Source organism: Limulus polyphemus, unplaced genomic scaffold (genome assembly GCF_000517525.1).
Source record: "Limulus polyphemus unplaced genomic scaffold, Limulus_polyphemus-2.1.2 Scaffold353, whole genome shotgun sequence".
Classification (NCBI taxonomy): Eukaryota; Metazoa; Arthropoda; class Merostomata; order Xiphosura; family Limulidae; genus Limulus; species Limulus polyphemus.
This window is the reverse complement of record NW_013665963.1, coordinates 451557-477165: the sequence shown is the minus strand read 5'-3', so window position 1 is coordinate 477165 and position 25609 is coordinate 451557. Positions and strand designations below refer to the sequence as shown.

At 29.8% G+C, this 25609-nt stretch overlaps 1 protein-coding gene across 1 annotated transcript in view; it reads right to left on the bottom strand.

Annotated features, from left to right (window-relative positions):
• LOC106457628 (eIF-2-alpha kinase GCN2-like) overlaps positions 1–25609 on the bottom strand; it is a 139925-nt gene that overhangs the window by 57520 nt on the left and 56796 nt on the right. The window contains exons 12-17 of the mRNA XM_022383630.1: positions 18943–19007; positions 8728–8861; positions 8246–8373; positions 7901–8034; positions 3568–3748; positions 928–1049 (exon numbers count right to left, since the gene is read on the bottom strand). Coding sequence (XP_022239338.1) covers positions 928–1049; positions 3568–3748; positions 7901–8034; positions 8246–8373; positions 8728–8861; positions 18943–19007 — 764 coding nt within the window. The remainder of the gene's footprint in view (positions 1–927; positions 1050–3567; positions 3749–7900; positions 8035–8245; positions 8374–8727; positions 8862–18942; positions 19008–25609) is intronic.

The window sequence follows — 25609 nt, the reverse complement described above, 5'->3', positions numbered from 1 at the left end:
ACTGGAAGCTAGGTAATTAATTAGTTTGTAATTGAGCACAAAGCTACACAATGGGCTATCTGTGATCTGCCCACCATGGGTATCGAAACCCAGTTTCTAGCATTGTAAGTCTACAGACATACCACTGTGCCACATGGGGCAACTGGAAGTGAAATAAACAATTCTTTGTACAGAAAACAACATAATATGATACATCATTTAACAGATTAAATCTTTGTCTTACAAATACTACAGTATTAAATGTTATAGAAAACTACTGGCCTTATTTAAAAGACGATGTGGCAAGTGGGTCTAATTTTCAAGTTTATGGCTCAGTAATAAAATATGATTGAAGGCTATAAAAATTATGCTTTGCCTTAATAATAACTATATTATAATGAGTAATTTACATTAAATTCTGTACTTCTTGGAGTAGTGGTAAATAAATTATAAAAGAAGGAAGACCAATAGAGCAAATGTCACAATTTCGTACAAGGAGAAATTGAGAATTTTTATAAATATTTCTTTATAAAATTAACAACTTAAAACTTATATAATATTAAAACCTAATTTATTAACTATATTTTTATGCCAAGTTTATATGTACATAAGGATAATAAAATAGTTTAATTAAATCTTAAATTCAACTCTATAAAACTTTGTGCACTTTGACCTAAGTATATATATTGGAGAGGGTCAAGAAATTAGATGCCATAAACTTCAAGTTTCTTTGATGCCAATTTTATTTGTATACCATGATAATAAAGTATTTTAGTTCAATTTTGATTATAATTAAAATATCATGACGTGCACTTTGACCTACCCGTGGCATGAGGGTTAAAAAAAACATCCACTTTTCAATAATTTTTCTAACTTAATTTTGCAAAATATTAGTCTTAGTAATTTATTAGTGGTTCATTATAAAGTAATTCATTAAACAATGCTTACAGAAAAGAGGTGCCAAAAACATCTTCTTCTTCATCATCATCAGAGCTTTCATCATCTTTTATTTGTTGCTTAGAGCTGTGACAACTGTAAGAGATGCTGCTCCACTCTATAGAGCCATCAACCTGTACAGAACATGAACATAGTAAATAACAGACATTAGTACCCCCGAAAACACAGTTACCCTACAGGACATAAAAAAAATCAACCAAGAATCATTTTTATGTGTACTGACAGAAGTTCTTACAATTTACAAAACCAACTTACAAGTATGAATCTTGGGAAAACAAAAAAGAATTGTAAAAGTAAGTACTACAACACAATAAGCAAAAGAAGCAGAAGAACTAATAAAATTATGTTCTATATACAAGATATATATGAAATCATAAAGGTATGCAATCAAGAATTTCAGACATGCTAACTAAAATATTACAAGTTTCTACATATATATAATAATGATTTGAGAGGAGAGAGTAGATAGAATGTTTTTTAAAACTTCATACCATTTACACTCCTAAACAACATAAGATATTGGATTGAAAAAGATTAATGGAAGCTTTATTATAACCATGCAGTATAAGCTTTAAAAATGAATATAATTTCATTTAATGTGGTATTTTTAATCTGCATATGAAAAAAAAAGAAACTAAAAGTTTACTTTACGTTCCAGGTTTAACAAGTCAATTATATAAAGTATTCAAAAAGTATCAGAATTTTTACCCTATCTTCAAACCAATAAATAAGATAAAAGATATGATGGGGAATGCTAACGACAGAATAGAATTAACAGATAAGACAGGTATATACAAGATAGAATGTGAATGTGGTAGTGTTTATATTGGTCAAACTAAAATTAATTTAAAATATAGATTGCAAGAACACAAAAGTTACATAAGAAATAATAAACTAGAAATGTCAGCTATAGCCGGACATGTAAAAACTACCCAACATACAATATTATTGAAAAAACTTTAGTTTTTGCTCAGCCTCGAAGTTTTAAATCATTAAATATTAGAGAAACACTAGAAATAATGAAATATAAAAAACAAAACCTAGTATTAAATAGAAAAGAAAGACCAGCAATTCAATATGTTGATATATGGCGAGATATACTATAATTTTCTATTATTTTTTTATTATTATTATTATTAATGGAAATATGTAAATAACAATGAAGTAATGCGACAACGGGGGAAAGTATAAAATAGTCTTGTAAGTTACTCCTGAGGATGACGTAGACCACATCGAAACATGTACTTGTAGAGATATTTTAAAGTGGAAGCCGTACGGCTTCAATAAAGTTTTTATTGTGTAAATATAAAACGTTGTTTTTAATTAATTATTTATTATAATTTTAGCAAACAATTTTAAACACAAGTGCCGGTAGTGGATATTTAGAGAATTTTTGTTGTCCAGTGATAAGTTTGGTTATCTCAGGCAACCAGAAACCCTAATTTCGAACACTGATAAACATATTTAATCATCTGGCCAAGTTAAAAGCAGCAGTCCTTATTATAGGTTACTTTTGCTGTGGAGTTTTATAAAAAAACTTTAAATCTTAATTAAAAATTCAATGTTATGGTGTATTGTTTGTATCTTTATAAACCTAGGCTATTACTTTTCTTTCCTACAGATTCTAATGTTCTCTCTGCTATGAATGGACAATGTGGGAAAACGTCTTGAACAACACAATAGATATTTACTGAGTCACTAATAGTACTACTTACTCCGTTAACTTACAAGTGTGTTCAAGCTTCTTCTCGTCAAATCAAAATTCATGGCAGGAATTTAGGTTTAAAATTCTTCAAGCCTCAAAGAAAATTTGGGGTCTGAAAGACAACCTGGGATGGTCAGAAACTTTTGTTCCTCTTCACTCCAAGCAATGAAAAAGTTAAAACCAAACAAATTTGAATGAAGCCTCTGGGCATAAGTTTATTGAAACACATTTAGTGAGATGTGGAAGATGCCAACCCAAGCCCGCTATGGAAGCCGTGAAGAGACCATTGTTCAGTAGCCAGAGTCAAAGCATGTGTATCTGTTGTTACATGTGATGATAAAATCAGGCAGAGTGAGCAGTCTGGTGGAGAAGGGTTAACCAGACTGAGTACACAAGTTGCTGTTTGAATAGTTGCCAAAAAGGTGTTATGTGATTGAAAGAAAATTATACAAAATTAAAATTATAATAAGTTGTAACTGAGTCTGGTGGACTTAAAGAGTAACATCCCTTTTTAGGGGGTCTGGGATAAAATTATCCAATGCCCTAAAAGAATTTGATACAGGGGAAAACTGGAGTGTCTGGAGAAACCCTCCTTTCATGAGCCAGGCACCAAATAATCTGCCTGAGATGTGCAGCTGAAAAGGAAAAGATTTGTTGGTATATATATCTTTTAACACTCTAATATTGATAATGTGAGTTGGCTTATGGTTTTATGTGGTTTAGGGGCAATATATAGGTTTGCCATGTGGCAGGTGTAGCTGATAGTGTTTGGAAGGTCTTGGTCTGACTATTACATGAGCATGATTTGTTGTAGTATTTTTTGGCTAATTTGTGAATTTGATCTTTGATAATTGGTAAATTTGTGAGATTACTTGCTTCTTCTAGTATCATTGGGGTTACATATCAAACTTTTCAAGTAAACAAACCTTTGCTGGTGGTGCCAGCTTTTCAATATCATCATAGACTTCCAATGATCCCGTGCCCAGTTTTTCAGATTGAGATGATATGTCTTCTGACAAAGTACCTACTGTGTTAGGTGTACTTGAGCTAGTTTCTGATTGTTTCTTAGGAACTTCTGTTGTTACTTCAATCCAGGAATTGTAATATCTGTAGAAATAAAAATATTACATACGCATGAAAAAGTAAGCTAATACACCTTAAATCATACATTATCATTAAATATAATGAATTTTGATATTTTATTTATTCAAATAAAAACCAACAAAATTAATAGTTATAAATACATTATTATATTTCATTGTGCACTGTGATGTAGCTGTTAAACTAAATTAACTTCATAACCCTTTAAAAATATCTTTCACAAACAAACATTCCATGAAACTAGAAATTTTGTTGTTGTTGCAAGAGAAAGACTCAAAAGACTATGCATGGAAGAGTGTTGGGAAAATGTTAAACAGGTTCATTAAAATAACAACAGGATAGAACAAGGACTCAAACAAAGACTACACTTATGAGTAGATTTGCCAAAATTACCAAACTGATTCATAAAATGCACTGCATAAAAAAAAGACTGCAAGATGTGGAAAAGTACTGAGAGAAATACTTGAAGAATTAAAACATTTATCTAAAATGAAAACTTGTTTAATTTGCTATGTTTTGGGCATATGCTTAGTTACTAAGAATAAACAATATCACTTTCACACTGATTCATACAGATACTAAAAAGACTACTTATAAAATCCTGTAAAGAAATCACCATTTAAAACAACTAAATAACCTATAGCTGATACTGTTGATTTTGAATAAATTTTAATACTTTTGTAATATTATGCTCTTAAACCTGAAATACTCAACCTTACTAGAAATGTTGTAAAATGAAAAAATTGTTGCTTCTGTTTATGATATATTTACACTCAATGATGCAACATAAGGCATAGGAAGTTGGAATGTAACAAACTGAATACTTAACATATGGTAGGTCTTCCTCTAATCTTAACTATACGCTAACATAAATCAGGAATGAATGCCACCAGGTTTCTGAGAATACCAACCATTATTTCCTTCGGTTTTTGCTTTACAATCTATCATAATTATGGAAGATTAGCTGTCTTCTCTTTTGCAACATTACTTGTAAAATGATGCTACAGCTTTTCAACTGAATTTGAATAGAAATTGTGGAATTTTTTCTCCAAACAAAATTAATTCAGTAGCGTAATATGTCTTGGATAATTATCCTGTTAAAATTCCTAGCCTCAGCTAATTAAAGATCATTCAATTGGCATTGTGTGTTGAAGTAATATGTTGTAATACTGCAGCCTCCTGTGGCACAATTAACCCTACACCATTATAGACCTATCAAGTTTTTCTTAAACACTCATTATATTTGTCATAGTGACATCTTTATACAAAACAACTCGTAGTTCTTAAATAGCTCAATCCTTCTTAGGTGAGCTCATAGCACATCTTCCCATTTGTTCTTCTACTTTCTACGATTCCTTTTGTAAAAAATAAAGGTTTAAGCATTTCCACATGTGAAAAATGAAGATATTTTGACTACAGCTTTTATAAGTAGATTATTTTCTCACAATTTATTTCTAAGAATTCTGTTGAAGATTTTAGTTATTGTTTCTTCATTTATTTTTATGCATATTTTGAACTGATTCAACATTGATATTTCAATGTTTTCCTTGCGTTCATGTTTCATCATGTAAAGTATTATTCTGTGCTTCTTTCTCATTATGTAATCTTATTTTTCTTACTTTTCTCATATTGAAACTTGAAAAGTTTTTCAAACATGCTAGCAAACTACTGGTCATCTTGTGCAATTAATTCAACAGAAATAATAATGTTGATGATTTAAAACAAGTACGAAAATTAAATTATTATGATTCACCATTGAATCAAACTATTATTTATATATTTCATATATAATTAACTTTTTTTTTCATCCAAACCCATGTGAAGTTATACCTTATTTCTGAAACTTCATTCTGGTTTGTGGAATAAGGATAGTTGTCTGTGTTCTTGGTTCTGGCATTGATATCCCAGGGATGGATCTAATACAGAAAGATCATCAGATGCTGACCAGTTTGGATCCTGCATGTGTGGATATTGTTGAAGAGGTTTTTCAGCTTCCAAACATACAGTGTGGCGTACATGCAGTTTAATGAATTGTTGTTATCAGTCACAGTGACAGAACTGATGGTGAAACAATTTTCTTTTCACAAACCAGGCAGCTCAAATATTTATCTAAACGTCAATGTTGTGCAGGTATCGAAACCCGGTTTCTAGCGGTATAAGTCCTAAGATATACCACTGTGTCACTTGGGGGCACTACATTTGGTTATCCTAAACAGCTTTCAACTCATAACAGCATACATCTTTTATATTTAAATTTTATTGGCTTTTGAACCATATCCAACTAATTTGTAAATCCCTTGGAGAATGTGTAGCACATGTTACATTATTGAATTACATAATGCAAGAGCTACTCACAAGCATACCTCAAGAATTTTTTAATTCTATCTAATTTAACCTAAGAAGTTTCCAATTTATACATTTTACTTACTTTTATAATAATAAATAAAAAATACACATGAAAAACAAAAAATAAAGTACTTACCAAGGTCTTCTTTTTTTTATGTCAACAATTGATGACACTTAACCCTACTTTTTATACTGCACTAAATAATTTTTTAATTAATTATGTAATGCACCAAAAACACTCACACACAGATTAATAACATGCAAAAAGCAGTAATGTCCCATAACTGTCACAATTTTCCTGGTTTTCTGTGTGAAAAGAGCAATTAGAAATTCAGCTAAGCTCGTCGATGTGTTTCCCGTGGGAATAAAGTTTGAACTGGAAATGAAAAAGACAGTTCTTTGTACAGAAAATAATGGATATCATTGGATAGGTTAAAACTTTGGTTTTATATTGGTTATAGATGATACAATATTAAACATCAGAGAGAACGTTTGGTAATCAGTGAAAAAAAAAGGATATGACAGGTGGGTGTGGCAAGAAGGGTCTGATTTTCTAGTTTATGGCTCTGTAACTAAACAAGTTTGAAGGTTATAAAAATTGTGCTTTGCCTGAACAATGACAACATTATAATGAGTAATTTACATTAAATTTCACACATTTTTGTAGGGATGGTAAATAAACTAAAGAGGGAATGCCTAGAGAGAGAAAATGTCATATTTCTCAAACTAGGGAAAATTTAGGTTTTGTTTTTAATATTGCCTTATAAAATTATGAACTTAAACTTTATATAATATTAAGATTTGGATTATCAAATATGTTTTGATGCTTAGTTTGTTATATACCATGGTAATAAAGCATTTTAACAAAATTTTGAATGTAATTCACAAAAACCTCGTAACATGAGCAGAAAAAGATGGCAGTAGTGAAAGTGTTAAATGAATAACCCTTTGTTCATGTGCAAGTGTAATGGTTTTATATTTGTCATCTGAGATGATTAATGAACACTACAATTATGTTGAAATTTATATTCAAACACTTAATTTTAAAGGTATGGGCTTAGTAAAACCCTAATAAATGAAAGGTTGGTGCAGAGGTTTGTACAAGTTGGTATGATTTAACTTTTCCATGAATGGCATGGAGATGACCACTGACATAGGTAATCTAGGATTGTGGGATACTGCACTTGAAGTCCCTGGACTAATTAAAAATGTTTTGAGTCTTTGTCCTGAAAACACATGCTTTAATACCTAGCAGCCAATCAGTTTCTCACAACACAGACATCACTCAGTTATGATAGACCATAACACATTTAATTTATAATGAAGTGTTTTTGCTGTATTGTTCATATTTGTCCCTGCAAGCATAACCAGGATAACCAAGTTTTTGTGACAGTGAAATTTTACCACTTGGTTACAGTTTATTATGTGCAGCTTAAATGCATTCATACCTGCACCAGAAGTATAACTTTTAAACAAAGGTTGTCACAACCTTAATTTCCTTTTTTTTAGTGTTTTTGAAAAAAAAAGAACTTTACTGAGATGGAGAGCAACATTTTATACACGTGTATGATACAATCTACTTTATTACATTGGCAATACAAAAATATTCTTTATATAAGCACCTCTAAGAATGAAGGATTTCCTACACAAAGCTGGGCGAACATAACGTAAGGCAGAAACTATGATTTACTAAGCTATTATCCAACCTAATGATTATATTGTAATATATGTTACTTACTACTGTTTAACTTCTAATCTTGTGTGCTTAATATTGAAACTATAACAACAATTTCATTAGCCCACAGTCCTTACCTTACAACGTTTTCATGGTTGAGACGAGACAACAGTTTAACTTCTCTCATTATCTTCCTATTTAACTGTTTGTTTGAAGGTTTCAACAGAATTCGTTTTATAGCATAATTCATGCTATCCAACTTATTTCTGACCTATTCAGAGATCAACAAAACAACAGATATTAAAATAATACTGTTTAATTGAGAGACTGTAAAAACTTTAGTAAATATAGATTTTAGAAGGTAATCAGCTTTTATATGTAACTGTAATTAATTCAGAATGGTTTCATTTTTGTTAAATAAATTACAAATTTTTCCAAGTTCTAAGCTAAAAACACAGACTTCTCAACATAATAATATTTACTTTCAACACATCCCCAAACCCTCCACTGCCGAGCCATTTCAAAATTACAAATTCATCCTTCAAGCGTGAATGTCCTGTAGTTTCACTGGTTAGCATAGGAGGCAGTAATATTTCAGCTTCTTCCTCTTCTGAAACATAAAAGTATCAATATACGAAAAAAAATTATTTTTATCTACTTTCTTTCAAATTCTTCTTAAAACTAAACCTCATTTCAAGCTTTCTATGTTACCTCACGTTTATTTTTATTCTATTCTTTAAGTTTGTTTGTTTTTATTCACTAGTTCCTAAAATAAAAATACAGCTTATATTCAAAAATACAAAACCATATAACCCAATCACTTTGGAAAGGTGGACCTTTCTTCATTAGGAACTATACACATTTATGAATTATTCCATATTACAATTCTTAGGAACATCTAAGTAAGTGTAATTTTAAGTTATAATGATCATCTAACACAAATATAAAAAAAAACTTTCATAACCTTTTTTATAATGAACTTCTTCTGTTGTCTTCCAATTTTTGATGCTTAGAGACTTGCTAACAAAAGGCTTAAGGAATGGATGGTCTAAAAGTTGTTGTGCACTCCACCGTTCTCTTTCATCTGTCTGAAGGCATCTTTTTTTATATATATATACATAAAAGGATTGAATGAATAAAAAAAGTTTTGTATTCAAATTGATAATACAATTTAAAATAAAATATATTATTATACTTAACATATTATGAGTTGGTATGATTCTTTTTCAATAATAAGTGTACATGCAGAATACCTTAATATAGATTTATGAATTTTTTGTTGTTAAACTCAAAGCTGTATTAAAGGTATTCAGACCATATTTTTTTATAGGTTATAAATCAACCATGGCCATATGTGTTGCATTACAAGTCAACAGCACCCACTGCCAACCATTGAGCAACTGTAACTGAAAAGTGGGATTTGACTCTCACTGTAATAAATAATATCGTCCCAAAGTGAAGACTGCACTTTTTGTGTCATGAGACAAATTATGGGCCTTCAGATTCACAATCTGGCATGCTAAATACTGGGCTATGTCCAACCCTGTAACTGTTGAAATAGATCTGGCATTATCAAACTAATTCAAGCAATTAGGAGCTGCAAAGAAAAACAATTTTACTTATGCATTCATATATGTCACTGTAAGTTTATTAATATTATCTTTACTGTTATGTTTGTCTTAGCTCAGCACATTTTTTGTGACTATAGCCCATGGGAGAGCAGGAAGCAGTATGTTCAATTTTCATCCCTACACAGTAGAAACAATTTTTTTTCTTTCTGGAATGCACAGAAAGAACACATTAGCAAAATCACCTGCAAGAAATCTAAAAATTATCTAGTGTTGTATTGGTTTCTATCATTATGCAGGTTCTTTTTGATTAGTCAGTAAAAATAATGCAAAGTCCAGTCCACTGTCCTCATAATGATAATGAAAGTGATTTATTGCTTTAGCTTTAACATACAAGTTCTACATGTTACAGTCAATAATAGACCTCACTCACAAATAAAACTAGCTAAGAGTCATTTTCTTGACAAAATTTCCTTGTATTTATAAAATAATTAAATACTGATTAACTAATATACTCAGTAACAGACTCATTAATTAACTAATTGACTAAATTAGTTTTCTCTAATTCATTCATTTGCTGTGGTGTTTTTATGAATATCTGTCTTCCCAATACCACCTGAAGATTTGAGACATCAAACCAGAACCAGACATTAAGACTTCTACATGTTCATGCTGGAAATGCCCACAAGCAACAAAACTTCGAAATAGTGATATTAGAAACTTAAGCTAATCACCAGAATGTAGAAAAGGATATCTGTGATGATATAACATAATTGTTGTCCAAGCAGATACAAACGTATTTTGCCTGTTGCTAGAAATGTCAAGTATTACATGATCGTGCTCATCTGTATTCCAGAATAAACGACACAGAACAGATGAAAGTGGTCATACCTTTGTGACTGAAGATTGTGAAGTCATTATCAATATACATTTACTTGAATTTTATGCTGTTGAAAGGCATATAATGCCAGCATGACCAAAGTTCTTCTAAGGAAATTGAAGACAAGTTGCTGTCTATGGAAGACTTGAGAGATCAAGAATATGATGAAGGGGTTAATATAAAAGGCACGAACAATGGTCTTACAAAAAAAAAAAAGAAAAAAAAAGACTTATTTAAAATCCAAAAGATTTTTCTTGCACCATGCAATGAACACTCTCCAAGTCTGTGTTTAGCAAGGCAGCCAACAGATAAATCATTGCAGTGATATATTATAGACTTGATTCAAAACATATAAGTGTACTTTTCTGCTTCAACTTGTTGTTGGGGAATTATTGCAATATGATGTTTCACAGTTAAATGTGAAGCTATTAGGTGATATACTGCTAAAATAATAATTTTTCAAGTCTTGTGATGTGGCATGACATGATTTATGAAATCAACTTTACCACCAATCAGCTACAAAAAAAACAAATATTTTCTTGCCAGTAAAGGACTGGGAAAGGATTTGCAAAGGTTATTGGATGCAAAGAAACTGGCAGAAGAGACATAAGTCATTAAAATTATTTTCACAAGAACAGCATGTTCTTCATGAAAGACATTTTTTCATTCACAACTTATACTTAATCCACAGTAAAACTAAAGTTTATTTCTTTACCAAACTGTAAACACAGCCATTGAATCTATGAAAGAGAGGTTTCCATAGTTACAAGAGCCTTCTGAAACACAATTAGTTTATCGCTTCCAAACACTTTTGTCATACAAAGAATTCCGTTGATTTTTGCTATCGACACTGTAAGTGGAGAACAAATCTTTCTAAATATTAAGTTTATTAAAACCTCTCTGAAATCATTCATGATAGAAATAAATGTTTGGACTTACAACAATTTCAACTGAGCATGAAATTTCAATATGCTTTTGTTGCTTTAAGCCAGCAACGTATAATTTTACATTAGTGAAAGCAAGAAAAGTGATATTTCTAGAAATGAAAAAAAGTTTAATTTTTACAATAGCTACATGTTGACTGTTACTATAGCATTTACCTAAGCCTTATAGTCCTATGTTTTTGTTGCACAAGCAAAAGAAAAAATTTCACTGCATTGCAAAAAAAACAAAACATACTGGATGATGGTTTGAAACTTGAAATAATCTTTCTAAAGGTTATGCAGCATTGGGAAAATAAATTTTCATATTTTTATATGTGATATTTGCATGAATTCACAATTATTTAAAATTTGAAAAGATTTCATTGTAATATGTTTTTTGGGGAGGAACAATTAAAAATGCTTTACCTTCTTTTACACTTCAATTACCGATTTTAATGTTTTCCTACGTTCTTGTAGAATTTCCAATAAAATCGTTATTCTATCTGTTTTGATTTTAAAAACAATGTATGCATTCTCACTCTGTTTGTGATCACTGGCATACAATAAAAATAATTTTTACTACACCAAAATGAAAAGAAACTCAACTTTTTTTCAATTGTTAATCAGAATGTTTTATTCAATATACATTTACTAAGTTTTAAAACATATTTTATATTAATTGAAATATTTCTTTACATTTCTTTTTGGTGATTTTCTTTGCCCATTCAAGCAGTTATTTACACTGCTGAAGAAGAATGAAAACATGACCTTAAAAACCAGTGACCTTGTCAGCAAAACGAAACTTGATGCTGTTGGGTAAAATATTATCTGCAGTATGTCATTGTTCTATGAATAACATTTTTTCTACCATACTTGAAGTGTAAAATAATAAAACAAACTCCTGCAAAACTTGAAAAACAAAACAAAAAAACAGGACTGAAAATGTGGCAAATTCTAGTAATTTCTTGTCCAAATTAGGATATAATTTTTAAAAATATTTAAAAACTTATACATATTTACATCATGTGTATGCTGCAGTGAATTTTCTTGCACAGAAGTTTTAGCAATACCATAATACATGCACAAACTACAGCCAAATAGTATAAAGTAAAAGATAATGATTTTTCAACATAAATTATTTTATTCTTCCATGTTAAAATTTTAAATGCTTACTGTAGATATTAAAAGTGATGTGAAAAACAATACAAATTGGCAAATGATTTATGATGTACAGTCAACTGAAAAAATTAAACTATATAATTTGTATTATTACTTTTACTACTATTACATTTTAGCATAATATGAATTATTACAATTCAAAATTATAGTACTTAGACAATCAATTACTGGTACAGCAATGGAAAGCTAGTGATATGCAGAAGTAATGGTTGTAACATTGCAAGTAGAAAAACATTTACTACAAGACATTTTGAACAAATTGTGCAATTAGCACAAAATAAAATTGATGGCATGTGTGTTTGCAGGGTATTCTTCTTCTTTCTCTAATCAAAGGAGAATTAGTCACTGACATTCATCCTATCATACCTCAGTCATTACATACAACTCTACATGATTTTCTCAGGAAGTAAGAATGTTTTTCCTTATTTTTTATGTTAAGTTTTTGTAAGCTTTAAAGGTAATTTGTTGATATTTCTATATTTTAATCTACTTTGAAACTATCAAATGCAGTAATATTTGCATAAAAATAGAGCTTGCTCAGCTTACAAGTTATTTTCAATGTTTTAAAGGTTATTGTCAATTTTTTTCAAATTTGAAAAACAAAGAGCTAAAAGGATTTCGAAATTTGAACAGTTTTTCATCTACAGTGTATGCATTATGTTTATCTAAAAATTTCTAATTTGTAAAGTCATCAAATGTAGTTTATACATTTACTTCTCCCTGCTGCCATAAAGACTTATATTGGTTCCACTAAAATAAAATTGTTAATCCTTGTGAAAGAACATGCAGATTTGAGAACTCTGACTAAGGGAACATGACATTGTTAAACATTCAAATCAATTAATGAACTTAGCAAGAGCAAATTGTAAGTAAATCCTTTGCATAAAAGACAACTTGCTCTTCCATAGACTAAGAACTCAAATTAAACAAATAGATTCAGCTTATAAGTTACTTTTAACACTTTTGTAGACCAGACATGCCACTCTTCTTTATGAGATGACTACAACAGAAACATAATACATAAAATAGTTTTTTTAAAAGTTAGAAATACCAAAAAACTTTTACAGTAACAAAAAACCACTGGTTCAAATTAACTTTTTCAAAAAAAGAAAAAGAACTTTCTATCATTTCAAAACTCAGCTAAAGTCCTATTAAAACAACTTTTCACTTAGTAAGCTCACTGAAGATACCTTTCCATGAACTCATCTTCATAATCAAACAGACAAGTATCAATTGACGTTAAATTGGTTGCTTGTTAATCATTAACTTGTATTACCAGAGACAAACTCATAGACTTTTGTAAGTTTTGCATCTTGACCATACTTGTTTCATAGTATACATTAGATAAACATTTTCATTCATCTAACTCACAACAACTGTCACATTCAATCAGCTGATAAACTTTACTGGATACAAAACTCTTCTAAACCTAGACAAGTTTCAGATGTTGAGTTTATTTTTGTGTATGTCAGGTGAGGACCAACAAACTACTCTTATTCTGGGCTTCCTAAACAATGTATTAAACAAAATAGTATTAAATTTGTTCAAAATAATTTTTGGCCTGGATTTAAGAACTTCAAACCAAAGCTTGTCACTCTCTCCTTTGTCATTCTGAATAAATATTTAATATTCACTAACTAAGATTCTTCTGATCATTATGAAAATAAGCTATTAAAAATAAATTTAGATTTTTTGGGTGACATGTTTTTTTGGAATAAACTTAAAATAATGAAATAAAATTCATGATTGAGTAAATGTTTTTTACATTCTGGTAGGCAATTACTCATTAGTACTATTAAATAAAGCAATGACTTTGAACCATTTTAAAAAATATATGATCATTAATGAAAGTTCTTCATTAAAAAAAGACGCTTGGTAGGACTAAGGTACACATAAACAAAATATATTTTCTTTGAATATGATCTGTATAAACTTGTTACAAGTAAAGTATATCCATTTGCTTTTAATAATAGGAACTTAAGAGAATTACAATTGCTGATTGAGGTCATTCCATATCAGTTAACATTACTCTAACAAGTGACATCTTCTGTTTCATATTTTTACCTACCAAGCGATAGATATCTGCTTTTTTTCCTCCTCTACCCACAGAAGGGGGATAATCTTGGTCATCATTTTCATTTCTTGCAGAACAATAAAGATCATGGAACCTACAAAATTGTCCTTTATATGTAAGAGGAAAAAACATATAAGATGACTTAATGTAGGTTAATGAGAACTGTGTGAAAGGATTATCAGAGGATTATTACCATAATAGTTTTTAATGTGTTAATGATGACTTAATACTTAATGTAAGTTAATGAGAACTGTGTGAAAGGATTATCAGAGGATTATTACCATAATAGTTTTTAATGTGTTAATGATGACTTAATACTTAATGTAGCTATGTTAATGAGAACTGTGTGAAAGGATTATCAGAGGATTATTACCATAATAGTTTTTAATGTGTTAATGATGACTTAATACTTAATGTAAGTTAATGAGAACTGTGTGAAAGGATTATCAGAGGATTATTACCATAACAGTTTTTAATGTATTATGTCTTCAGCTTCATTGGAGAAATAAGAAGCAATTACTGAGTTAATGCATCAATATAAGCTCTGAACATTAAAAGAATAAAAAAAACACCTTAGTGTTAAACCAACGATATCTTTTATAGAGTCAAAATAAAACCACACATATTAAAAAGATCAAAAAGTGACAAAGAAATCAACATGATTTTTCCTAATTTTAATCCAAATGCTAAATAGTTCTATATTAGCCAACTCATGTATTTATCTAAAGCAGTCCTTCCAAAAACTAAAAGATGTCTTTTAAAATTTCACAAATATCAAATAAATCACTTGAACTATGAAAATGTCTTAGTAGCAGTAATTTGAACAGAACAGAGATGTTATTCTTTAAAAATTTCACAAATATGAACTTAATAACCTGAATTATGAAAAAAAAGCCATCTAGCAGTAATTCCAAAACAATAAAGATGTTATTCTTTAAAATTGCATAAATATAATCTAAGACACATGAATTATGAAAGAATATAACTAACAATGACTCCTAGGGTGTGATATCTAATTAAAAATCAATCAAAAGTAAAATCAAGCAATGACTTCAAAAAATTCATGATAAAAGATTATCAAAAAAGTATCCTTAGTAGCAGTTTTTAAAATGAATAGTCTAATGAAGGATCAACCAAAAATTGTAAATAGTACTGATTTCTAAACTATATGCTCTAACTAAAGATAAGACAGATTCTAGCCAGCAGTAATTCTCAGCTTAATCAGCATCAGTTTCTAAAATGTAATATCTAATTAAAGGTCAAGAAAAAGAATTAATTACTGTAATTTAAAGGACAGTTGGTTAAAGATCAAGTCTATATACTTTTGTCTGTAACCAAATATTTTCAAACGTGCTAAGTTATGTTTACCCATTGAATAATAACATAGCTAGATGATAATCAATTAATTGTTAAGTGTCTGTTGATTTGCATATTCAAAATTGTTTTTATGTAAGTAATCAACTCTCTGTAGCAATTTTCACTTGATCCAAACCAGGGGTGAAGAAACTTTTTAGCAGTTTTGAAAATTTTAATTTAGGCTGTGAATGTTGAGTAAATTGCCACTGATCTAAAAAAAAACATTCCAAAACAAGGTCCATAGGGGAGGGGAGTGTCAAATTAAAGCAAGTACAAGTGAATAAATAGAAACAAGTCTTTATTCATAAAGACAACAACAACAACAAAGTTTCTATGTTCTATGCTAAAGACTATTTTGTGGCTGCTGGAGCAGGTATGAAGCACATTTATATTAAATGCAGACAAGGGCAAAAAACCTAATACAACACATGTGCCAGGTAAAAGTTCTAGTGTGGTATCTTACACCTAAAATACCTACAACAACAACAACAATCATTCCCATTATACATTTAAAAGTGATTCACTCCCAACCTATATGAATTTGTGCAACTCTCTGTACAATCCACTAAAATAAGTATGATGTCACTGCAGGACAGCATGCGCAGGAACAGGGATGAGCATGTATAAGACATGCTGAACAATCATTGTGGAAGGTAACCTCTGTCTAAGTGAGAGGACCACTACCTTTAAAAATTTGTTTAGAAAGATGCCAATTATGATTAGAAGATGTATAAAAATTCAGAAATATTTTACAATTTATGGAAGAGTAAAATATAGCAGTTCTTGCAAATGCAATACACCTGAGTTATCTTTTCAGTTTTTAACAAACAATAACACTCCTAAAATCAATAAAAAAGCAACCCTCAACTACAAGAAAATACTTCTGATTAGCATATTTACCAGTTTTATTTCAAATGAAATTAATACTATATTTTTTAACCTAACCATGTAAAGTAGATAAACCATGCAACCCATTGTTGTATCTTGTGAGTATTATTTATTAACTTAACCTGCTTCAATAATATACCTTATGTAGCAGAGCATGTATTAAGTGACTTTCATTTTATAGATAAACAACAGACCAAATATTAGCTTCATCTTTATTTAAGTAGAGTTTTCAAATATTGATCAAACTTTACAAGATAAAAGCAAAGTAAGAAAACTCTTAAAACTGGATTAGAAGTTTCAATATCTTCCATGTATGTGATAATTAAGTAAGAAAACACTTAAAACTGGTTTAGAAGTATCAGTGTCTTCCATGTATCTGATAATTAAGTAAGAAAATACTTAAAACTGGTTTAAAAGTATCAGTGTCTTCCATGTATCTGATAATTAAGTAAGAAAACACTTAAAACTGGTTTAGAAGTATCAGTGTCTTCCATGCATCTAATAATTAAGAAAACACTTAACACTGGTTTTGATATATATTAATGGTGATGTACAAGTAAATAATGTACAACTTGAACATTATATTTGGGGGTCCATGTGTTACTTGTAATGACAGAAATAATGATGTGTTTTGGTATTAACCAATCAACTACAACATTAATATAACTGTAAACCATTAGCTCATTATTGCTGTATTGTCATACGTACCTGGTAAACAATGATAAATATCCTGATACCCTTACAAATAGTCCTATGTCATATCTTATTAACTTTACCAAGTTCAGTGGACTGGGGTGGTGTGAATACAATACAAAATTACTTACAGTAAAATGTTAGGCAAGATTACAAAGTTTCCATGACATTGTAGTTGTTGCCCAGTACTTTAAACAGAGCCTTAATTATTATGAAAACAATATGATTGTAATGTATATTACAATAAAATACCATTACTAAATTCCCTGATTGCTATTCTTCAGGATAGATTATTTTGACCTTTAACTTACAAGTGCAGTCTTTTGTCTTAGAATAGAAAATTTTGAAGTCTAACTAAAGAACAACAAGAAAGTGTGACCAATGTTAGATTCTAAAATATTATGTCTAACAACAGATTAGCCAAATGTATAACTAGTAGTAAAAATATTTTGTAAGGCATATTATAAAAAAAGATCACTTAAAACAAATAACTTATAAAACTTTCTAAGGTGTATTATCAAATACGATCAGCTGAAACAATTGACAATTAATAATTTCTAGGGTGTATTGTCCAAATAAGATCAGCTAAAACAAATAAAAACTTTTAGGTGTATTGTCAAATTATATCAGCTAAAAAAAAATAACTACTAATAATTTCTAAGGTGTACTGTCACATTAGATCAGCTGAAAAAATAACTACTAATAATCTCTAGGGTGTATTGTTAAAACCCAAAATAAGAAAATAAGATCATCTGGAATAAATAACTACTAATAATTCCTAAGATGTCTTGTTGAAATAAGATCAACTGAAACAATTACTAATAATTTCTAAGGTAAGGTGTCCAAATGAATATCAGCATTAAAAAAAAGAAGAAGAAACTAATTAGTATTAGTAATCTCTTATGTAAAGTGGCACACTAAACTAAAGGTCAATAAACAAGTACTATAAGTTGTAGTGTCTGAGATGTAGTGTTTGATACAGATTAGTTGAAACATGTTACATACAAGTAATTTCTAAGGTATGGTGACTAATACAGACTAGTTGAATTAAGTCACTAGTAGTAATTTCTTAGGTGTGATGTCTAATAAAGAGTAATTGAAATTACTATTAGTCATTTCTAAGTGGTGACATCTAATATAGGTTAGCTGAAAAAGGTAACTACTATTAATTTTTAAAGGCAAACTGAAATTTATAACTAATACTGATTTCTTAAGTGTCGTAACTGAATATTAGCTGAAATAAATATTTAATAGTAATTTCTAAGGTGTGGTGTCTAACTGAATATTCAGTCAATAGGAATTAGTAGCATTAGTTTCTAATATGAAACATCCTTTAAATATTAGCATAAAATTATTACAACCAGTTATGTAAAATTTAAAGTCAGCTGAAAACAAAACAAGCATTACATGAAGTAATTTCTAAGGCATCATGTCTACATAAAGTTCAGAGTAAAGGCTGATGAGAGAACAATACAAGAGCTTATACCACACCAGGAGGCAGAGAAATACAAAGAATTTAGGGGCCAGTGTTTAAAGCAAAAACTCATATATTATTATTGTAATGAATATATAATTTTTCTATATCACAAATTTGTAGATTGAAATGAACAGATCTTACCTCTTGTCTAAGCTGTAATCAGCAACTCTTACTAAACCTGTGTTTTCTATGAACACACTCGTGTCCTGCAAACAGTAAAACTGTTAGTCAGTTCAATGAAAACATTACTAAAGTCATAAGAAAACAAGATTTATAACATAGGTCTTGCCATAACTGCATCCACTGCAATGACTATCAATGTTACCCAAGTAAAATAACATTTAGGATTCTTTTATGAAAATCAAAAAAAAACATTAAAAGTAAAAAACAGCCAGATGCTGTTTCATTTATTTGTCATATTACATATTTAACACCATCATAACAATTTTTCCTTTATGAATTAATAAATGATATAATAAACTAGAACTCGGAAATATACCAACAACCTAACGTTTCAACAACTACCAGCAGTCATTTTCAAAAATGTTATTCTTCATAGTTTATAATTAAGTTTTATTGTCACCTATTGGTTTGTCCTTAACCGCAAATAAAGGTCATTTTATACAAACAAAAACACCTTGTTATAAAAAGATAATATAAACTTACACAATATCACGCCTCCAACCAACAAACCCTTGTTCAAAATTATAACCACTAGAAGTCAATATGTTGTGATGTTATTATGTATTAATTGATGTTTATTTTTTTAAATTGCAACTTTTTATTTCTAGCTCTTTAAATTCTATTAAACTATTGAAATATATACAATCTTAAAAAAATGCTTACTGACAGACTGAGCTGCTATAGAAACAATGTTCAACTTAAAAGTTAACATTTATTTATCAACAAATCAAAGATTGAGTAATTTTATTGTAATAAATAATATCAGAGTTTTGGGCTTACTCTAAACAATTTCACTACTCGTTTAATATTTCTAGTATCTGGTTGTAAAATGTGATATGTAACAAAATCAACATGTAAAAAACTAATAGACTTAAAAATTGCAAACTCTGAGACAACTCTTTGATACAAAAATGGGTTACAGAAACTACAAAAGATATATTTTATATTAAAGCATAATAACAGCTTTAAACCTACTAACTTTGAAATACCATCACTGTAAATTATATGGATGCAAAGGAAATTTAATGTAGTGCATTATTTTTATACACAAAGAGACAAATTGGTGTTCACATATAACGGTTTCTTATAATTATTTATATATTGAGGAAAAGTTATTTCCAGAACATCTGTTTAGTACAATAAACATGTAAACACTCTTTGATTGTAGCACTGTTTAATAATACCACACCATCAGATGTACTAAATAAGTATCAACTGCTACACAAGTCACAGATATCTCACATACATGCCAGACCTTGCAAAAGTATTCGTGTATATCATCTGATAGTGAAAGAGAAGGACGAGTAAAATTTTACTGATTTTACATGCAGTCGTAATAATAATCCACATCAATCATGGTGTTATCAACAAAGCTCACACGAAAAAACAACACACTAAACTTTTATAACTTGTTTTTACAACACATTCTTTTTCATTAAAATATAATTCAAGACAGAACAATGTCGTGGAAAATTAACATTTCAATTTGTTCATATGATAATGGATTGAGCTAGATACATATACACACAGATACTTATAAACAGGTCTACAGAATAATACTAAAAAGTAACATAACATGATGTCATACTTAAATTGTTCTTTAACAAAAAGGGAAAATATACCTAATATTAGAGTACATTTCAAGAACATTATTTATTCACTGAATTATGTTAATTAATAAATTTATTACTAATAAAAATCTATGGAATATGAATATATTAATATATATTTTCTGAATTAGGTATGAACTGTATGAGATTCACATTTAGCAAAAACAAACAAACTCAATTTTCCTTAAGGAACATGTTACCCCTGATACAGTTTACACATCAGTGCAGCATAATACTTGCAATCAATTGATCAATAGCATTATTCTACATCCCAAGAAAACTGGTCCAATATCATGCTAATATATCAGCAATAAGCAAATTTGTCCCCAAATAAGATCAGTAAGTATGTTCATAATGATATCTGAAGGAGCATAGAAATGATCTTATTCAACAACACTGCACTGAGCATATCATTCTGTTTTGGATCTCCAGATAGGAACCCACCGATCATAAGTAAACAGAAATGTAACCGTGACTCATCTGTGAGGAGTCTAGGCACTGTTCTGATGATTTCAAATAAAAACCAATTTTGCAGTCAAACAGTGTACATATTTATGATGGAAATATAAAAAATGGAGTATAAGTTATGAAGTGGGAGTGGCATAATGGTTCCTAATTATAGAAGAGGCATTCATACTATCTATAAGATTTAATGTTCATTATCAAGCCTCTCATTAGAAATAAACAATTTCAATTAATTAGAAGCACATGTGGGTGCTAAAGCCCCCAAGCCCATATGTCTAATATTATCATTTGTGATAATTTATTTTTTAAAGATATATATCCCAACCTATTGCATGTCACACAAGTGCTCTACCAACTGAGCTAAAGAGTTAACTCACCAGCATATGCTAGTAAGTCACTTTTTAACAACTCAAACTACTACTCATTCACTGTCTGCATCCAGTTTATGTAATGAAATGAAATGACATTATAATAAAAGAAAGTTATTAAACCAGAGCAATGGATGTTATAAGTAAAACTTATCTCCTAAAAGTGGTATTCCTGTCCCCATATTGTTCACAAATATGTCTGAACAAGTAAATACCCAAATAAAAAAATAAAATACATTCCCTCTATATCAGTAGTATATAATGCCATATAGCAACTGGCCTCTTTCCAGGTCAATATCTTAGTTAAACAGATACCCAGTTGAAAAAATAATACTAAATAAACATACACTGACTTGGTTAATAAAGAATGCCAGAATTTACCTTCTTAATTTTAAGAGTGAAGAGTGTCACCAGCTTTTTCTCTGACCAGTATTTAAAACTGATGATTCAGTTGTGTATGATGATGATAGAAAGCAAATGCTCAGTCCTATAAAAGAACACTGAGTAACCATGCATACAATGACACAAGAACCATCAGAACAGTCACTCTCCCTAGATTTGTGTAGAAGGATCAAGTGGCAGAGGTCACCTTCAAATACAAAAATATGGGATCCAAAACAATAACAGAATTTACATTTAGAGATTTAAAATTTTCTTTCACCAAAATTTTCAAAAACAACCATACAAAAACATCTATATTATATACTGTCACTAGTATATCATTAGTTACTCAATAAGAATACCCCTCATGTCTAAGTGATACCTGACAATTTCAGGTTTACTGAAAGATACCCCCCCCCCCTGGCAAAAATAAATTCTTATGTCACTGCATGCATACTATCTTACAAGTATTTGTTAGGAATTGAATATTACCTTAAGAAGTAACTATATTAAAACAGGCATGGTACAGAGGTTGAGTATATTATGTTAAAATGATCTTAAAGCCTCATCACATTGTTACAGGCCATGCCCAGTCATGCTCTATATGACAACCATGCATCTTGACAATAGCCTTGCAGCACAATTTAGATTGCAAAAGGCTCTGCTATAAAGTTGTCATGCCCAAAGTAAATCCCTCCTCCCTACATGCTTTCACTTAGCCATCTAATGTACAAAAAATCAATAAATACTGCATCTAGCAACTTGACTGGTGTGTCATAGTATGAAAGAACTTGAATACCCAATCCATTCTTCAGCTGTTTGAGGTATGTGATGATTGAATGGGAGGTACAACTTGGTGAAATCATATCATGTTAATCTTATATCCAGATAAAGATCCTTCTTGTTCATATTGCATACAACTGCCTAAGACATGTGTAAGGCTTTTGAAAATGACCTTTACATTCATGGATTCTCACAAGTTGAATTTTCTTTCCAAGGTTGAAGTATGACTTGTTGAAAGTCTCTGTTTGGATGGTCCTGAATGGTACACTAAGTTGATCCTTATTCCATTGTTTTCAAATGCCACTAAGTACAATGGATATCACAATCTTGGAAATTATAAATTCCTGACATTAACACATCTTTCTTATCTGAGTGTAAAAGTATTTTGTATCAGAAAAGCATGTTACATACCTTTTCCAAAAGTGATCAATTTTCAGTGGCATCACACTACCTACAAAACACCAGGTAATTTTAAAATGTATTTCTGACATAAGTCACTTCACTACACCTTTATATTAGCTTTGGTTGTCATGTGACTTGCTGGTTTGCATATTCAAAATCATTTTAGTACAGCTTACTCAACCATCTGTATAACTGAAATAATATCAAACTTTTTTTACAGTACAATTATTCATCAAACTACATCATAGTTATTCAATGTCAATTGTTTGGTTTCTAAGCACCAATGATGTTCATTTACTCACTTTCATCTATGGTAAGCAATTTTTGATTGGCTGTTAGTCAGTGATAGTTTTTGTAATGTCTTTTGTACATTATGGATGGAGAGAGTCAAAATCTGACCACTGTGAAAATAACCAGTTAATAGCAACAAAGATTGGTGATTACCATTGGTTGACAACCAGTTTTCACAGTAACAGAGACAATCTTAAGATTGGTGAAATGAATATTAAGTAAAAATGTTTCTGCTAAACAAGTACCTACTATCATATAATCATCTAACACATTTTAAGATTAGTCTGTTTTATGTAAGAAATTAAATGGAGTATGTAACATGTCAGGAATCCTAATAAAATGGCTAGTCAAAACAAAATAAGGTTAAAGGTTTTGATGTTTATAAAATACTTACAATAACAGAATCTTTATCTCTATGAATAAATCTAAATACTAAATTTGGGTTATATATAATGCAAAATTTCTATTCATAATTTGGGTAGGATACATATGTTAAGTACTGAAAACCTATACTCGTCTTATATTCAACCACTGAAGAATTTTATTAAGTATTTTCTCTCTACTCTGTAATGTTTTAAAGGACTTTTTCAGATCCTAAAGTTTGTTTTGTAAATATTAATGATGCAAAATTTCTAAATTCCCTGTTTGTTTCTTAATAGCAACTGAAAAAACATTATCAGTACATTTACAAGGTAACCTATCTATATTATTAAGATGTATATTTTCATAACATTTTATTATGTGTATAAATCAAAGGTCTAATAAGAATTATATATTTATAACTGATAACAGACTGTAGAGATTTAACTGAAAATATGATATAAATATTTAGCGATTTTTCAAGCATTTACTGTCCATAGGGGTCATACTGCTCTGAAATCTGATGGTGAAATGGTTGCAAGTTTTATAAACAGCTCCTGTATTGTCAGGGAAACATCTACAAACATATGAGAAAGAGAAGAAGAAGCTACAGCTAGAACTGTCAATGAAGTGTAACTCCTGCCCAGTTAACAAAAGTAGGTGAATGAAGTGAGACAAAATAATCAAAGGAATGACTCAAGATGTTCCACTCATCCTAAATACTGTACAAGAGATGACAAGTATGCTATAAAACTGGGTACAATCCATTTCAAAGAAAAAAATATACCCCAAAGAAAAAGAAAAGAAAGAAAGCAATTACCTGATCTACAGACAATATCCAGTAAATTAGGGCTTAAAACCTACAAACTCTAGTGCAATACTCTGAAAGAGCAGTTTCTGTCCCACAAGCAATGAATGCAAAAACAAAAAACATAAATAAATTATAAAAAAACAGTTGTGGAAATCCAGTGCACTGTGGCTACCAAGGAATTGTCAATCCTGGTAAAACAAAAGGGGCCAAGGCCAGACCAAATGGAAGCACATGAAAGTGAAACACAGTTAACCCACAAAGAAAAATAATACTGTGTCAGGAACAGGATAAAGGTAAGCATCCTGAATCTACAAGATGACTTAATATTCAAAGACTGGTCTCAGGAACTGGACAACTTACCCATCTCTTAATCTTAACGTGAGAGCATCTCACAAAACAGTTGTGATTGGAGAAAACCATCATCAGTTTCCCCGCCATCAGTTCCCACAACTTCTTGGAAATCACAAAAATATATAGGAGGTAGAAGTTTATTAAAGGAAGTATGTCGACATCAATAATAAAAGATAAAAAACAGAAAGGGAAATAAAACATTGAAAATAAAAAATTAGTCAAAAAGGTAAAGACTTGAAATTAGGCATATGACCCAAACACGATATTTTAAGATTATTCAAGAAAGAGATAAAATGTATGTATATACTTAAATTTCTTAATTTTAAATCTTTCATTGCACTGTACATTGCTGATAATAGCTAGGGTTAGTGATACGGCAGAGAAAATGGAAAATAAAATATAAATATTTACCTTAAAAACTTTTGATATTCATTTAGGAGGTTCTAGAGATTATGCAAGTGAAATGTGAAAACTAAGATAAAAAATAGCACTTCCTGTTATGAATTTTTATAATAAATAGTGGAAAAAATTAAAATATTTTATTTTTCTGAAACATTAAGGATAGTTCTTGTCAAATTTCAAACAATTTCATCCATTTATTTTACTTTTGAAACGAAATATGACGAGAGAGGCATTACCTACCAACAATCTCCTTAGCCAGTAGTCATAGGGTTAAGAGAAACCTCTCCACATATATATATATATATATATATATATATATATATATGTGTGTGTGTGTGTGTGTGTGTGTATATATAGTTATTAACTACAACTAATACTAGAGAGTAATATAGTAATTATAA